Source organism: Syngnathus floridae, chromosome 6 (genome assembly GCF_059516105.1).
Source record: "Syngnathus floridae isolate MCC-2025c chromosome 6, RoL_Sflo_1.0, whole genome shotgun sequence".
NCBI classification, from domain to species: Eukaryota; Metazoa; Chordata; class Actinopteri; order Syngnathiformes; family Syngnathidae; genus Syngnathus; species Syngnathus floridae.
In genome coordinates, this window is record NC_142418.1 from 4375368 (window position 1) to 4393464 (window position 18097).

The following is an 18097-nucleotide window of genomic DNA, read 5'->3' on the forward strand; positions in this document are numbered from 1 at the left end:
GGTGTTCCTAGAGGAGTACCGGATGAGTATAAGTTGGTGGATCAGATAGCAGCTGGTTTTGAATCCGCCCTGTGTTGGTGGTGTACTATTAACAAAACTGTTGACAGGATTAACTACGTCCATTACAACGTGCAGAGGCTTGGAATCTGGTCCGAGGCGGGTTTCAGGGCGGTCCACTCCCAACTGGCCGCTACTTCCCTCATGGCTTTCCAGAATCGACTGGCCCTTGACATGCTTCTCTCAAAGGAGGGCGGTGTCTGCGCCATGTTCGGTGAGCAATGTTGCACGTTTATTCCGAATGATACTGCAGCCGGCGGAAGCCTGTCCCAGGCCCTTGAGGGCCTGCGGACCTTGAACGGGAAGATGGAGGAGCACAGTGGGGTGAACACAGACGTTTGGACCGACTGGTTGAACGTGTTCGGGAAGTACCGCACCCTGGTTTCCTCTGCCCTGGTCTCCTTAGCCGTTTTCTCTGCCATTTTGACCTTGTGTGGCTGTTGTTGCATCCCTTGTCTCCGATCCCTAATTAACAGACTAATTACGACTGCTATCTCTCCACCAGCTGAGACTTTCCCGTTGCTCCAACGGGATGACCTTTCGATCGACGCGGGTTCCTTCTCTAGTGACGACCCGGTCGGCGACTCTATTGTGGTAAACCTGTCCGGTTTTGTTTCTTGACCCTAGCTTTGCCGATTATGACTCAGTTTCCTCCTGTGTGTAAGTTAGTTCTTGCGAAATGTGATCCCTTGGCTGAAAATCTTTTTGAAGTGGCCATATGGGTGATGAGTTGTTCTCCGGGAACTTATGATAAAACAGGGGGGAATTGTTAGATAAATTGTATATATATGTTATCATGCGTTCCCTAATGCGTGCTTATTAATAAAGTTATTGCGCAGAATGCTTGCTGTTTCTTCTTGCAGACATCACCCAGTCCACAACAAGTCAAACGATGCTGTCTGGAGTTTCCTGACCTTCTACACATCTGGGAATCCAAGAAAGTTGTTGATGTCTGCACATGTCATTTTGTCTATGCACTCTTTTCACATGACTACTTTGTTTCCCATAACATTCACTTTTCATTTCTCGTGGGATCCTGTCCGCGACTTCTAGTTTCACATAGACTCTCGTTTCTTCACTCCTGAGACAAAGCCCACGCTTTCCCCCCCACCTATCAGGGGCTAGTCTCACATTGTAGGTAGGGCATTCCTAAATAAAAAGAGAGGAGTGTAAACAAGACCTTTAGTGTATTTTGGATTGATGTAAGTCTGTTTGCACTCCTCGCGAGAAAAGACTCAACATTCTGTCTCACTGGTTTTGTCTGCTGATCCTTTTGCTGAATCTGAACCTAACAGTAAGTATTCAATTCTGTGTGTGATCTGTCAAATATGCGAGCTACCAAGAAGTGTGTAGCTACAGACCCGCCTACCACACACAATAGAATAACGGGCGCGAAAGCTACGTTGTAATCCTCAATCCGTAAACGGTGGCCTGATGGGTGGAGAGCTGAGCCCGGCTGTGGCACAGAGGTTTCAAAATCCAGAAAGAAATCCAAACACTTTCCACACCATAGGAGTAATCCATCCGTCCGTCCGTCCATCCATCCATCCATCCATCCATCCATCCATCCATCCATCCATCCATCCATCCATCCATCCATCCATCCATCGACCGGGGGTCGCAGGCGTGCTGGAGCCTATCCCGGCCGTCATCGGGCAGTAGGCGGGGTTGAACCGGGGTCCAGCCAATCGAATGGCACACAAAGACAAACATCCATCCGCACACTCACTCACACCTATGGGCTATTTGGAGTGCCCAATCAGCCTACCAAGCATGTTTTGGGATGTGGGGGGAAACCGGAGTCCCCAGGGGAAATCCACGCAGGCATGGGGAAAACATGCAAACCGGGCCAGAAGTGGAATCGATCCCACAACCTCTGAACTGTGAGGCGGACGTGCCACCCGGTGCCCCAACATGCCACCCATTAATGATAAAGAACTAGGAAAATGTAACAGGGCATTCCAGAGCTCTGAAGCCCAAATAGAGATTGCTCCCGAACCTGCTCTTTTTGGCTCTTGGAGTCAATAAAAGATCAGCATTTTGTGAACCAAGGTTTCGGGATGGAACATATCCATAACAAAGCAGTAAATTAATCAAATCAACATATACATGGTGGCTGACTGTGGCAACCTGTTCAAGTATTCCTCTAAAAAAGAGGAAATGCTCAGGAAATGCCATAAAAGACAGTACCTACTCAGAAAATTCCAATCTTTTGGGGTCAACAAGGACATTCTCACCACATTCTATTCTGCCTTTATTGAAAATGCCATAACCTTTTCATTCATTTGCTGGTCTCGTGTCATCAGTTTGCAAAACAGAAATTACATGCTCAAATACAGTTAAAAAAGGGATACCAAGGTATTTGGGGGTGGCTTTCCGCACTTTGAAAGTGTTGTGTTTGCAAATGATTGCACTTCTGATGTCTTCAGACAGCTCCTTTGTTTTCCTGATTTCCAGGAAAGGGTGCCGATACCAGTGACACAGCACACGAGTTTTCTATGTTTTCCTCCCATTGTTTGTTTCAAATGGTTGTTTATCATTTGCTCTTTCATAAAAGACACAAGTTCTCCATTGAAAATAAAAAGTTTCACTTAATTTTTTTTTTTTTCAGAAAATATTCCGCATTACCTACTTTAACTCCATTGGTGCCAAAAATGGTTAGCAGGAACTGGACCAATAATGCTGCTTACTCACCGTAGGGAGAAATTAATCCACCGATGGACACCTTATGTTACCAACCTCTAGCCAGGCCCACTTCAATACATTCATTTCTCCGCAACATTTTTCCATTATTTTCTGTCCCAACGGCGGAAATTATGGCATGCAGTTGTACCAATGAGTCTGGCAAATGTGTTAAATGCACATGAGAGTGTGAATGGTTGTTTTGTCTCTACCAGGGGTGGGCAAACCTTTTGATTTGCAGGCTGAATTGGGTTCTAAATTTTGACCGGGGAGCCGAACCAGGAGCAGATGGATGTAGTGTTTGTGTGAAGTAATATAAACTACACGTAAAGGTCATTGCATAAAAGGTTTTGGCCTTTAGTAGGTAGTAAAGCATGGATAATAAAAAAAAAAAAGCTTTTTGAAAACAAATGAAATTATTAACAGCATTACAAAATACATGTTCCAAAACACTACTATCAGTGATTCTCATTAAATAACAGACTGTTATTATGAATAACAGTTTCCATCACTTCAGCGCCTGCAGGTCAGATTTATGAAAGATGTTTATCGAATGAGGCGAAATCACAAACGGCAAACATTCTGACCAAGTACATCATCTTGAAGAATCAGTGAAAGAATACATCGAAATAATGTAATAAAGAAATCAAAACGGCAACAAGGTGACAGATACCTGAAAACCAGAGCAGAGCTTTAACTCACAAACACCGGTGATGGGACGGTGACGAAACTGCGTACAGACAGGAGGTGGAGCGGCTGGTCCACTGGTGCAGCCAAAACCACCTGGAGCTGAACCCGCTCAAGACCGTGGAGATGACAGTGGACTTCGGGCGAGACCCTTTACCACTTTCACCGCTCACTACCTTCAAGTTCTTGGGATCCACAATCTTTTGGGACCTGAAATGGACCAGCCCCGTAGACTCTGTCCGGAAGAAGGCCCAGCAGAGGCTGTAATTTCTGAGACAGCTCAGGAAGTTCAACCTGCCATGGGAGCTGCTGAAGACCTTCTATACTGCCATCATCCAGTCTATCCTCTGCACCTCCATCACTGTCTGATTTGGATCGGCCTCCAAACAAGACAAGCACAGACTGCAATGGACAATCAGGACTGCAGAAAAGATAACTGGAATCAACCTCCCATCTATCCAGGACTTGTACCTGTACAGGACCAGGAAACGTGCACCCAGGTTGCAGTCCCCGGACGGCGTTACAGAGCTGTGTACGCCAAAACCAGCAGACACAGAGACAGGTTCTTCCCCCAGGCTGTCGCTTTGATGAACTCACACCACTCTTAGAGTCTCAGAGTCATTGCTGTGCAATAACATCCTGCTCTCGACGCTTTATTTTGAATTGTCTGTATTATGTGTACTATGTGTCCACTCTGCATCCATTGTAGCCTGGTCGTCCTAGAAGAGGGATCCTCCCATCTGTGGTCTCTTCTCAAGGTTTCTCATTTCCCCTAGTAGGAGTTTTGAGTTTTTCCTTGCCCTCCTGGGAGTTTAAGATCAGGGGATGTTTGAGAATATTTGTCAATTTTCGCACGTGGCTAAGATGTACCGAAGTCAAATTCCTTGTTTGGCATGCTCAAAAATGGCCAATAAAAATTCTTGAATCTTGAATCTAGTGACCTTAAGAACTTTAAAAGTTAAGATTAGTCGCAAACAGACAGTGCGTCAATGTGCTTGAGCATCCTGCATTGTTTGAAAATGAGAATGGTCGCTAGTTTCACTCCCTGCTATTTGTACAAATTATTTTCAAAATGCATTTTTTTTTTTACAACAAACCAGAGAAACTCCCCTTCATTTTCAGTGGGAATGGCATTGTTGGTCTCCCTTTTTTGCTAGTGCATCATAGTCTGGAGTAAAATTTGTTGTGGTAATTTTTAGGATAGAACCGAGGTGTCGGTCCGATAACCTAGATCTGTGACGGGCTGAACGTCTGCTCACCCACGTAGGTCGAGCCAGATTGTCGACTCTTTTTTAGCACTCGGCACTCAGTGTCCACCTTTCTTTTCCTCGGAGTGCGCCGGTTCCGTACTACTGAGTACGTACACGCACTTGTGAGTGTGCACCGAGCTTTCTGACACGGCTTCCGGGAGTAAATGCGCGGGTGGGCGCTTCCCTATCTACTGGGGAAACATAGTCATTGCAGGGAAAATGACCAAAAAGAAAGTTTAGTAATACAATTTATTCAGGTTTGGCGGGCCTTACTAAATGGTCCCGTGGGCCGGATGTGGCCCGCGTGCCGTAGTTTGCCCAAGGATGGTCTACACCAGGGGTGTTCAAACTATAGCCCGCGGGTCCAGTTTTTATTGGCCCGCGGCAAATTCTGAAAACATAATTGAATATGGCCCGCACAAGAAGCTTGAACTCAACTCTGTTGCACTTCTCAGTTTCAACACTAGATGGAGCCCGCCAAACAAACAAACTCAAGCGAAGAAAAACTTTTACCGCTAGTCACCAGAAATGGCTGCACCAAAGAAACGCAAAATCGCGAGTGAGTGTATAAGATTTCAAACACGGTGGGAAAATGAGTATTTCTTCAAAGAAATCAACGGAAAGTGTGTCTGTTTGATTTGTAATGAAGATGTTGCTGTGATGAAAGAGTATAATGTCCGTCGGCACTATGAGACCAAACATCAGAGCTACACATCGTACACCGGTGCTGAACGAGCACAGAGAGTTAAGCAAATGGCAGTTAGCCTGCAAGCTCAACAGCAGTTTTTTTTTCGTGCCAACAATACACAGGAAAACTCCACAAGAGCAAGTTATGAAGTCGCTAAACGTATTGCCCAGCACGGCAAACCGTTTTCAGACGGGGATTTCATAAAGCAGTGCCTCATCAAAGTCACAGAAGTAATGTGCCCAGAAAAAGTGCCGGATTTCAACAATGTGAGCTTATCCAGAAACACAGTGGTGCGGAGAATTGAGGACTTGTCAGCGAACGTGAAACTCCAGCTGAGAGACAAGGCTTGTGCTTTTGATTTTTACTCACTAGCATGCGATGAGAGCACAGATGCCACAGACACCGCGCAACAGTTAATTTTTTTGCGGGGAGTAGATGATAATTTTTGCTGTACGGAGGAGCTGCTTGATATGATGAGCCTAAAAGGCACAACGACGGGAAAAGATATTTTTGAAGCTGTGTCAGAGGCAGTTGAAAAGAGGGGGCTTAAATGGGACAAGCTCTGTGGAGTAACAACGGACGGAGCTCCGGCCATGACTGGCGAGCGCAAAGGAATGGCATCGTTGGAGTGCGCCAAGGTAAAAGAGAGCGGAGGTGAGGCTGTTAGGATGCACTGTATAATCCACCAAGAAGTACTGTGTGCCAAGACTGTCCAGCTGGGCGATGTGATGAACACTGTTGTAAAAACTGTCAACGTAATTCGAGCGAGAGGCCTGTACCACAGAGAATTTCAGGCTTTCCTATCTGATGTGGATGCTGAATACGGGGATGTACTCTACCACTCTAATGTGCGCTGGCTTAGCCGCGGCTCTGTGCTGCAGCGTTTTTTTCCGCTGAGATCAGAAATCGACCAGTTTTTAAAAGAGAAGGGCCGACGTCGTCATGAGTTAAGTGACCCTCTGTGACTAGCAGACCTGGCATTTTTAGTTGATCTCACGCATCATCTGATGGAGCCACGGATGGCTGCCACGGTGAGTCGCTCTCTGCTTCTTTGTCTTATTTTGTGTGTTTTCTGTGTCTTCTGCTGTCCATCCCGGATCACTTTTACTAGAGAAGCACTGTTAAACATCGGTCAGTCTTCTTCTGGTTTTATTCTCTCCTGTTCTCTCCGATTCAGACTTTTTGTCGAAGATTTTAGCCGGAGCGGTGGTGCTATACAAGCTAGCGCGACGGCGGCGACGCGGAAAACGAGCCGGAGCCCTCGTAAAGCTGAGGCAGAGAGGGTTCCGTTCTGCCCTACCGTCAATTCATCTGGCGAATGTCCGCTCCCTGGCAAACAAGATGGACGAACTGCTGCTCCTCACTTCAAGGAACACGGACTTCAGCAGATCCGCCGCGCTGTGTTTTGTTGAAACGTGGCTTAGCGAACGAACCCCCCACCACGCCATGGAGTCAGCTGGGTTTCGGCTAACGCGTGCAGATCGCAGCGCAGAGCTCTCCAGAAAATCAAAGGGAGGTGGTCTCTGTTTCTACATTAATGAACGTTGGTGTACCGATGTCATGGTGTTGAAAGAGTTTTGCAGCCCTCTCCTAGAAACACTTTTCATAAACTGCCGGCCGTTCTATTCACCACGGGAGTTCTCCTCGATCGTCATGGCGGCTGTTTACATCCCACCACACGCACGTGCGAGTGAAGCCACGCAGATGCTGGCTGACCAGGTGACAGACATGGAGAAACTTCTACCAAATTCACTAATCATTGTTCTGGGTGATCTTAACAGGGCGAACCTCGCACACGAACTCCCCAGATACAGACAGCACATAACGTGTCCCACCAGAGGGGCACAGACACTGGACCACTGCTACACCGTAATTAAGGATGCATACCACTCTGTGGCTCGTGCAGCTTTAGGACTCTCGGACCACTGTCTAGTTCATCTGATCCCTGCCTACAGACAGAAACTAAAAACTTCTCAGCCTGTGGTGAGGACTGTCAGGAAGTGGACAGTGGAGTCAAGGCAGAACCTCCAAGCCTGCTTTGACTGCACCGATTGGAGAGTTTTCGAAGCTGCAGATTCAGACTTGCATGAACTCACTGACACTGTCACATCATAGTTTTTGTGAGGATCTGTGTATGCAGACTAAGACCTTCTGCACGTACAACAACGACAAACCTTGGTTTACACCGAACCTTAGGAGGCTGCGCAAAGTCAAGGAGGAGGCCTACAGGAGCGGCGACCGGGACCTGTTCAAGCAGACCAGAAACACACTGAACCGAGTGGTCAGGAAAGCCAGGAGGTGTTACGGGGAGAGCCTGGAGAGACACCTCTCTGCCAATCCTGATCCCGCAACAGTGTGGAAAGGCCTGCAGAGCATCACGGGCTTCAAGAAACGAACCCCCCGTCCTGTGGAGAGCCCAAGGCTCGCTAACCAGCTAAACAGGTTCTACTGCAGGTTTGATCGGTCCTCCCACACAACGGGACCTCCTGCAGCACAATCCACATACTCACCTCCCCCCACAACTGCTCTGTCCACACCTCCATCACCGTGGTCACCGACTCTCTCTCTTGCAGAGGCCGCGCCCGCACTCCAGATTCGCAAAAGATCAGGAAGGCACCGGGCCCAGACGGCGTGTCACCTTCCTGCTTGAAAGTCTGCGCTGAGCAGCTGGCGCCCACCTTGGCACGGATCTTCAACCGTTCCCCGGAGCTGTGTGAGATGCCCTCGTGCTTCAAGAGCTCCACCATCGTTCCAGTGGCCAAGAAGCCCGCCATCACAGGTCTGAATGACTATAGACCTGTTGCACTGACATCTGTGGTCATGAAATCTTTCGAGAGGTTAGTGCTGAACCACCTGAAGGATGTCACGGGCCCCCTGCTGGACCCCCTCCAGTTTGCCTACCGGGCAAACAGGTCGGTGGATGATGCGGTCAACATGGGACTGCACTACATCCTGCAACACCTGGACACCTCAGGAAAGTACGCCAGGATCCTGTTTGTGGACTTCAGCTCGGCGTTCAACACCATCGCTCCTGACATCCTCCAACAGAAGCTCATCCAGCTTGCGGTGCCTGCCTCCACCTGTCAGTGGATCACCAGCTTCCTGACCAACAGGAGACAGTGTGTGCGGCTGGGTAGCATCACATCTGACACCCTGACCACCAACACTGGAGCCCCTCAGGGGTGCGTCCTCTCCCCACTGCTCTTCTCCCGCTACACCAACGATTTCTCCGCAAGTGACTCCTCCGTGAAGCTCCTGAAGTATGCAGACGACACCACTCTCATCGGACTGATCCAGAACGGTGATGAGACTGCGGACAGACAGGAGGTGGAGCGGCTGGTCCACTGGTGCAGCCAAAACCACCTGGACCTGAACCCGCTCAAGACCGTGGAGATGACAGTGGACTTCAGGCAAGGCCCTTCACCACTTTCACCCCTCACTATCCGCAGTAATACTATTCTCTCATCAGACACCTTCAAGTTCCTAGGAACCACAATCTCTCGGGACCTGAAATGGACCGGCCACATAGACTCTGTCCGGAAGAAGGCCCAGCAGAGGCTGTACTTCCCGAGACAGCTCAAGAAGTTCAACCTGCCGCGGGAGCTGCTGAAGACCTTCTACACTGCCATCATCCAGTCTGTCCTCTGCACCTCCATCACTGTCTGGTTTGGATCGGCCTCCAAACAAGACAAGCACAGACTGCAAAAGCACAGACTGCAACGGACAATAAGGACTGCAGAAAAGATCATTGGAATCAACCTCCCATCTATCCAAGACTTGTACCTGTCCAGGACCAGGAAACGTGCAAGTAACATCTCAACAGACCCTTCGCACCCAGGTTGCAGCCTGTTTGAACTACTCCCCTCCGGACGCCGTTATAGAGCTCTGTACACTAAAACCAGCAGACACAGAGACAGCTTCTTCCCCCAGGCTGTCGCTCTGATGAACTCACACCACTCTTAGAGTCTCAGAGTCATTACTGTGCAATAACATCCCGCTTTCCACACCTTTTTTGTCTACACTGTTTGTACTATGTGTCCTCTCTGCATCCATTGCAGCCTGGTCATCCTAGAAGAGGGACCCTCCCATCTGTGGTCTCTTCTCAAGGTTTCTCATTTCCCCTAGCTGGAGTTTTGAGTTTTTCCTTGCCCTCTTGGGAGTTTAAGATCCGTTTAAGATCAGGGGGTGTTTGAGAATATCTTTCGTTCTTCACATGTCCTGAGTGTTGTTGTTAGTCACCTAAATGTTGAACAGAGGCTGTGATTTACCGAAGTCAAATTCCTTGTTTGGCACGCTCAAACATGGCGAATAAAAAACTCTTGAATCTCTTGAATCTGAATACACTGAACAAGAACCTACAAGGCAAAGAACAGCTGGTGCCACACCTGCATGCGCACATGAAAGCCTTCTGCGTAAAGCTCCGCCTGTTTGAGACACAACTACGAGGCTTTAATGCTGCACACTTCCCTGCGCTGTCTGAAATCAAGTCTGCTTTTCCAAACGCCGACCTTTCTGCTAAAAAGGAGAAATATGTGTCTGTGATTTCCTCTCTCATGATGGAATTCAACCACCATTTCCAAGATTTTTCTGCCATTGAAAAACAAATCAAGCTGTTCTCGACCCCCTTCCTGGTGGATGCAGAAGAAGTGGAAGAGAGTCTGCAGTTAGAGCTGATTGAAATTCTATGTGATGATTCTCTGAAGAGTCAGCATCAGCTTCTCCCCCTCCCCGAATTCTATCAGAGTTTGGATAATGCCAAGTTTCCTCTGATGAGACGCCATGCAAAAAGAATGATGAGCCTGTTCGGCTCGACATACATATGTGAACAAACATTTTCTCTGTTCAATCAGAACAAAAGCAGACTGAGAACCAGAATAACTGATAGCCATCTCTGTGAAGTCCTTCGTGTCTCAACCACCAAACTTTCTCCTGACATGTCAGCCATCCTTCAATCCAAAGGACAGCATCACTGCTCCCACTGAGTGCAATGTTCTTCACAATACACAGTATTCATGTGTCAGTATGTCACCTCTAGTGTGTGGCCCGGCCCTTTGTTTATTTTTCTGTATGTAGCCCTCACTAAAAAAAGTTTGGACAACCCTGGTCTACACCCTATGCGCCCTGCATATCTCTGAATGTTACTTTAATATTTGCTTGCATCAGGTTGTCAGAACCATTAACAATGAAATGAAAGCAAAGTCCATTGCGACAAATTCATTACAAAATATAAACCTAAACTCTGGAGGGCAAACTGTGGGTAACATACTCTCAATGGTCGTTGAAAACAGTGATGTTGGTTGTTGGAGAGGCTCTCATAATTCCATACTTGGAACCTAGTTTGAAATGTGTACTTAGAATAGTGTCTTCTGAAAAAAAAAAAAAAAAAAAAAAAACTGAGGTTGCCAGTCACAGTGGCAACATGGCTGTCCTCTGGCTTCACCCTCGAGGGGCCTAATCTGTGATTCACACAAGTTTGTCAGTAAAGTTGAGGTGTGCTCAGTGACTGCTCAAGTAGGGCGTCTCAAAATTACTGTGCTGTGAAAGAGTATTTGCCCCTTACCTTATGTGTTATGTGCATATTTATCACTCACAAAGGTTTCATTTCATCCGATCAATGTTAATATCACACTGAGACAACCCAAGGATACATCAAATGCAGTTTCTAAATTAATTTTATTTACCAAGAAACATCCAACCCTATCTCACCCTCTGAAAAAAGTAATTGCCCCCTTAAAGGCCTAGAGACATCCTGTCAGGTTCAAAGTGCTAACATAATATCTGAATAAGAGAAAAGGATCAGCAGACAAAAAACAAGTGAGGCAGAATATTGATTTTTCTCGCGAGGAGTGGGATACAGATTGCTTTCTACAATCTGACTACACTAAAAATCTGTGTACACTCCTCGCTCTTTTTATTTGGAACGCCCTACCCACAGTGTGAGACGATTAGCCCCTGAGTGTGAGGGAAAAAAAGATTGTGGGCTTCGTCTCGTAAGAAAAGAAACAAAAGTGATGCACAAAGCTTTGCGTGCAGATATGGCTATATCAGCAAAACAGTTTAAGCAATCAATAACTTTTTTGGATTCCGAGAGATAGAAAGAGAAAGTGACGTTCTTTAAGGAAGATCAGAAGGTTCATGACGCATCGTTTGACATGTTGTTTTCACGATCTGTTCTGGTGGATGCTGAGATGTCAGCAGTATCTTGTTTGACACAACCGTCATCTCGCCCCTGACCCAGCCGTAATCCTTCTGTTCTGTTGCACAAGATAAGAATAAGCAAGGCAAAGCTGCAAGCATACTGAGCAGCAACATTATGAATAAGTACTCATTAGAGAACGCATGATAACATATATATACAATTTTTCTAACATATTCCTTTTTTTTTCAATTAGAACGGAATTTGATAGAATGTATAAAGAGAACACATTTGCCGCATTGGAAATTAAAAATGGACACCGATTACTAAGAATAAAGCAAAAATTAAATGCCAGTTTATCGATCGGGTTCCGCACGCAGCCACACTGGTGGCGCCATTACTGTGACGTCACAAGTTGTACATCCGGATCTCAACAAACCCAAACAACATGGCAGATGATAGCGACAGCTCCGTTTCTAGCAATATTAGCATCATTTTATCCGATTCAGAAACCTCTTTTGAGGCAGACTATGATGAATCTAGCAGTTCACTTGGGCTGAGCTGAGCACGTTTTCTGAATTGTGCCCCTCCCGTCACTGTGGTTAGGTTGGCATAGTAAAAGGTTCTCAGGGGGCTTTAGAGTGCCGAGTTGATCTCGGCACATGAAGAAATGACCACCTGCAACGTTTGGTTTAGGTTTTATAAGCATTTTTAATTTTATTGCTTAAATCGCATTTTCTCGACGAGCTGAGCACGTTTTCTGAGATGTGCCTCTCCCGTCACTCTGGTTAGGTTGGCATAGTAAAAGGTTCTCTAGGGGGCTTTAGAGTGCCGAGTTGACCACGGCGCATGAAGAAATGACCATCTGCAGCGTTTGGTTTAGGTTTAAATCGCATTTTAAATTTTATTGCTTAAATCACATTTTCTCAACGAGCTGAGCACGTTTTCTGATTTGTGCCCCTCCCGTCACTCTGGTTAGGTTGGCATAGAAAAAAGTGCTCTTGGGGGCTTTAGAGTGCCGAGTTGACCACGACACATGAAGAAATGACCACCCGCAACGTTTGGTTTAGGTTTTTTGCGCTTTTTTAATTTTATTGCTTGAATCGCATTTTCTCGACGAGCTGAGCACGTTTTCTGAATTGTGCCTCCCCCGTCACTGTGGTTAGGTTGGCATAGTAAAAAGTTCTCAGGGGGCTTTAGAGTGACCACTGAGCATGAAGAAATGAACATCTGCAGCGTTTGGTTTGGGTTTTAGGCGCATTTTTAATTTTATTGCTTAAATCGCATTTTTTTTCGACGAGCTGAGCACGTTTTCTGAATTGTGCCCCTCCCGTCACGCTTCGACACGTAATTTCCGGACTATAAGTTGCGGGTTTTTTTTTCATAGTTTGGGTGGGGGGGCGACTTATACTCATACTTATATATGTATAAACTCATGCACATGCACGCCTGAGCTTCCACAGGAAGTACAGGCGGCGCTGAGCTTTCTTTGCCAGTGGCGAGGTGTTCGCGGACCAGGAGAGGTCCTCACTGATGTGCACCCCCAGGAACTTGGTGCAGCTCACCCTCTCCACCACAGCACCGTCGATGATCAGCGGCAGGTGTGTTTTGTGACCCTTCCGGAAGTCAACAATGATTTCCTTGGTCTTACCGACGTTCAGCAGGAGGTTGTTGTCCCTGCACCACGTGGTCCGAAGGTCAACTTCCGACCTGTACCGAGTCTCGTCGCCCTTCGTGATGAGACCCACCAGAGTCGTGTCGTCAGCAAACTTCACTATGCGGTTGTCGCTGTAGGTCGCAGTGCAGTCATGCGTCAGCAGGGTGAAGAGCAATGGACTGAGCACGCAGCCCTGGGGGGCCCCCGTGCTCAGCGTGATGCTGGCGGAGATTTTGTCGCCAACACCTGAGGCCTCTGACAGAGGAAGTCCAGTATCCAGTTGCAGAGGGAGGTACTGAGGCCCAGCTCGTCGAGTTTGGAGATGAGTCGCTGCGGCACAATGGTGTTGAAGGCAGAGCTGAAGTCCACAAACAGCAACCTCACATATGAGTCCTTTCTCTCCAGGTGGGTGAGGGCCGAGTGGAGGGCAGAGCAGATGGCATCCTCAGAGGACCGCTTGGCACGGTACGCAAACTGGAAAGGGTCAATGGTGGGGGGGAGAACGGACTTGATGTGCTCCAAGACCAGCCGCTCAAAGCACTTCATGATGATGGGCGTCAGTGCCACAGGGCGGTAGTCATTGAAGCAGGACGGTGCAGGTTTCTTCGGCACAGGAACGATGGTGGCAGCCTTGAAACACGAGGGGACGATGCAGGGAAACGTTAAAGATGTCCGTGAAGACACCCGACAGCTCCCCAGCGCAGTCCTTCAGCGCTCGACCCGGGATGTTGTCAGGGCCCGCCGCCTTACGGGTGTCAATAGCGGCAAGCGCCCTCCTCACACCGTCGGCAGAGAGGCGCAGGGGCTGCTCGTGTGGGGGGGGGGAGTGGTCTTCAGCGGGCAAGTGCTGTTCTGGGCGTCGAAGCGAGCAAAGAAGCGGTTCAGATTGTTCAGCAGACGGACGTCGCCCTCACAGCTCCTCGGCGCGGGCTTGTAGTCCGTGATGGTCTGAATGCCCCGCCAAAGGCTACGTGCGTCCTTGCTGTCCTTGAAGTGGGTGGAGACCTTGCACGAGAACGCCTTCTTCGCTTCTTTGATGCCTCTGGACAGGTCGGCCCTCGCTGTCCTCAAGCCAGCCTCATCCCCTGCTCTGAAAGCCTTGTCCCTGGCCCTCAACAGTCTGAGGACAGCCCCCGTCAGCCACGGCTTCCAGTTCGCGCGAGTGACGACGGATTTCGAGCAAGTCACATCATCGATGCACTTCGTGATGTAAGAGGTAACAGAGTCAGTATATTCCTCTATGTCCGTCCAATCGTTGTAGGTGGCTGCCTGCTTAAACAAGTCCCAGTCAGTGGTGTCGAAGCAGTCACGAAGTGCATCGGAGGCACCCTCAGGCCACACTCGAACCTGCCTCCGAACCGGCCTGGATGCCTTTACCAACTGTCTGTATGCGGGCAAAAGCAAAACGGTGAGATGGTCAGAAAGCCCCAGATGGGGGAGGGGGGTGGCTTTGAAGGCTCCCTTTTGCGCCGAGTAGACCAGGTCCAGGAAGCTGTCTCCACGTGTCAGAAAAGGAACATGCTGGTGAAGCCTCGGGAAAACAGACTTCAGGTTGGCATGATTGAAGTCTCCAGCGAAGATGGTGAAACCGTCAGGGTGCGCCGTTTGCTGTTCACTGACAGCCTGGTACAGTTCACCAAGCGCCGCGATCCTGTCTCCTTCGATGTTGGAAGGCGGGATGTATACCGCGACTAGCAGAATCGCAGTAAATTCCCTCGGCAGATAAAAAGGACGGCACTTAATGATCACAAACTCCACAAGCGGCGAGCAGTGCTTACATACCATCACAGAGTCCCGGCACCATTCTTCTCGGATGTAGACGCATATTCCACCTCCTCGCGACTTTCCCCCTCGTACAATGGCACGGTCCGCCCGATAGCACGCTAGCCTCATTCATTCATTCAGTCAGTCAGTCAGTCAGTCAGTCAGTCAGTCAGTCAGTCAGTCAGTCAGTCAGTCAGTCAGTCAGTCAGTCAGTCAGTCAGTCAGTCGGTCAGTCAGTCATCTTCCAAGCCGCTTATCCTCATGAGGGTCGCAGGCGTGCTGCAGCCTATCCAAGGAGTCTTTGGGCGGCAGGAGGGGTACACCTTGAGTTGGTCGCCAGTCAATCGCAGGACACATAGTGCAGACAAACAAACATTCACACTCACCATCAATTACATTGACTACAAACAGTTTGGAATGGTAAATTGGTCTACAATTTACAGTTTTGGAATGTGGGAGGCAACAGGAGTACCTGGGAGAAACATGCAAACTCCATAGAGGAAAGTTGGAGTTTGAATTGAAACATTCATCCCGCCTCTCCGCGGGATATGAAGTGAAGTTAACTTTTGACGCGTTACGCCTCGCGTCAGCCAATCAGCTTCGGGAACGTACCACATCGTGTATCGGTGTGAAGAAGACGAGAACCAAATGGAAGGCTTCCAAGATGGCGGCGTGATAAGCACATAAATCCCTATTTTGTACTTTCAATAACACTAACAATGAGATAAGGTGTGAGGGAAATATTTTATATTTTTTTACAGATTTCTGAACTTTTGTGACTTTTTTGTCATTTTTCAACTACTAAAATCCGACAGAGGAGACTCAGCTAGTAGCGGTAATGGTCGTGGGGTGGAAATAACCCCACTATGCTAAGGAACATGACTGTGGTTCTGGGATGGAATGCTCAAACATACGAGATGAAGATAACTTCCCGCCACTACCTATGACTCCTACCAAGCCTCCTCTTGCTGAAAAACCTATTCTTCCCTCTGATAATATCTGATCAAAACTGATGCCCTCGAAAGAGTGAGGTGATACTTGCCGATATTAAACTACTGAATGAAAGAATGACTTTGATGGATTTGCAAATTGTGAGCCAATTGAAATGCACTATGAAATGCATGATCTCGGATCAAGAGACGTATGGACGATGGTGGAATCTCATATTGAAGGGATTGCCTGAAGCCAATATGGAGAACGTACAGGAGGAGATTATCGGCATTTGCCAGCATCTACTCCCAGGTGAGAAGGAGAAAATCCCTGACATTGTTGATCACAGGCTGGGTAGAAAGCGGCCAGATGGACAGCCTCGCTGGATCAACTTTAGATTCACAGCTTGGCACTACAGATAGATAGATGGTGAGGCAGGAGGGAAGGAACAACGCTTATTTGCGCTCCTGAGAGCGGCGCTGGAGCGAGGACCTGTCTAAGGAGGACAGAGAGAGCAAGAAGAAGTTGCGGCACGAGATCAAACAGGCCAAAGATGACGGGATGACATCTTATTTCGTGGCAGGTAGAGGTTTTATCAATGGCAAGGAGATTTGCATTTCTTACAGGTTATGGCAGTGTACAAATACAATGGTTAGATTGTTGTTCACTCAGTCCTTCAAGTGAAAGGTTCACTCTTACGTTTTCTCTTGTTTGATAAATATATTTTTCTATTGAAAAGCCTTAATATTTAAAGATATTATAATAGGAGTGTTAGGGTTGACAAATTATCTTGATTGTATGATTATGTTGGAATGTAGACTAGAATTATTAAGTTTGTTAAAACCTTTAACCTTTCCTTGACTCTGGAAAGTTTCCACATTCAGTTGTTGAAACTTTCCAAATGATGTGGAAACATTCTTGCTTAGTTAGACCCTCTGCACTGATTAACCAATTGCTGAGGTTAACACCAAACTTGTCCACTCTCACCCCACCCTGTTTTCTCTCAATAAATATGCCCTTGCAATAGGTCTAAGTCAGACTGCTCTTCAAGCATCTCTGTATCACACAAGGTGCTGATGGCATCTCCACTTGCAAGCGTAAAATGGCCAAACTGTCTCACGTGTGGTTCTTGCAAAGAAGTTAGAGTGAGCAACAAGGTGTAAACAAACAAACGCTGTATGCAGTAATCCTTCGTTTATCGCGGATAATTGGTTCCAAAAAACCACCCGCGATACGTGAAATCCGCAAAGTATGGTCACCCTCTCATCTGTCCTTTTTTTTTTATCTGTACATATTGTGTGTCAATAAATGTATATGACACTATTTAAGTGCATATTTTCTTATTAGAACATAAAATAATTGTTTCAAACATGTAAATAATACATTAATAGTATAAGTAACATACAGAATTTTTTGTATAAATATTGAAAATATGAATATTATACGTGTGTGCGTGAACATGTTAACAAGAAGTACCCGGCAGGCTAACGAGATAGCGGAAAGATGCTAAATCACGATCGTGCTAACACGCGAAAACGGACCTCTAAACGAATTTTAACAAACATTTGGAGCGATACTACATTGTCCTAAAGGATAGACAAATGTGACTGAAATGTCATTTCTCTTGTTAGGAGACCCACTTACATCGTCAATTACTCCTGTACCATTGTAACCGACATATGTACACTGTGAGCAGACTTTAAGCATCATAGACAAAGACTGCCACAGAGCCCGGTGAACTGACCAACACCTCAGATCTATTCTGAGAATTGTGACAACGAACTTTGATGCACTGGCAAAAAAGGGAGAACAACAACACTGTTCCCATTGAAATGTGAGTTTCTCTACTGTGTTATGAAAAAAAATAGCAACTTGCGCATTTACAAACAGCAGGGGTACAGTAGTTTAATTAACATCCCGCACATCACTCTCAATTTAAAGACTGCTTTCTTTTGTTGGGTAATAATATGTTCTGAATGTTGAAAATGACTCCATTGATCTTTTTCCAGTAAACGTTGATTTCTTTAAATTTGGACCTTCAACTGTCTGTTTTTCATACATTTCAATCCCCATGTTTAATAAATTACATTGCGTGTCCAGATGCTCCTGGCCCGGCCCTTCTGTCAAATTTTAGAACCAATTCTGGCCCGCGAGTCAAAAAGTTTGCCCACCCATGGGCTAGACCAGACAAGGGCAAACTACGGCCCGCGGGCCACATCCGGCCCACGGGGCCGTTTAATCCGGCC

At 47.2% G+C, this 18097-nt stretch overlaps 1 protein-coding gene across 1 annotated transcript; it reads right to left on the reverse strand.

The window, feature by feature from the left end:
* Positions 1-11258: 11258 nt before the first annotated feature.
* Positions 11259-17645, reverse strand: LOC148395971 (uncharacterized). Its single transcript, XM_088379703.1, has 2 exons — positions 17496-17645; positions 11259-15244 (listed from the first exon to the last, which is right to left on the reverse strand). Exon 2 carries the CDS (start codon positions 15048-15050, stop codon positions 13935-13937), a length of 1116 nt encoding a protein of 371 aa, XP_088235829.1. The 5' UTR covers positions 15051-15244; positions 17496-17645; the 3' UTR covers positions 11259-13934.
* Between the last annotated feature and the right edge of the window lie 452 nt (positions 17646-18097).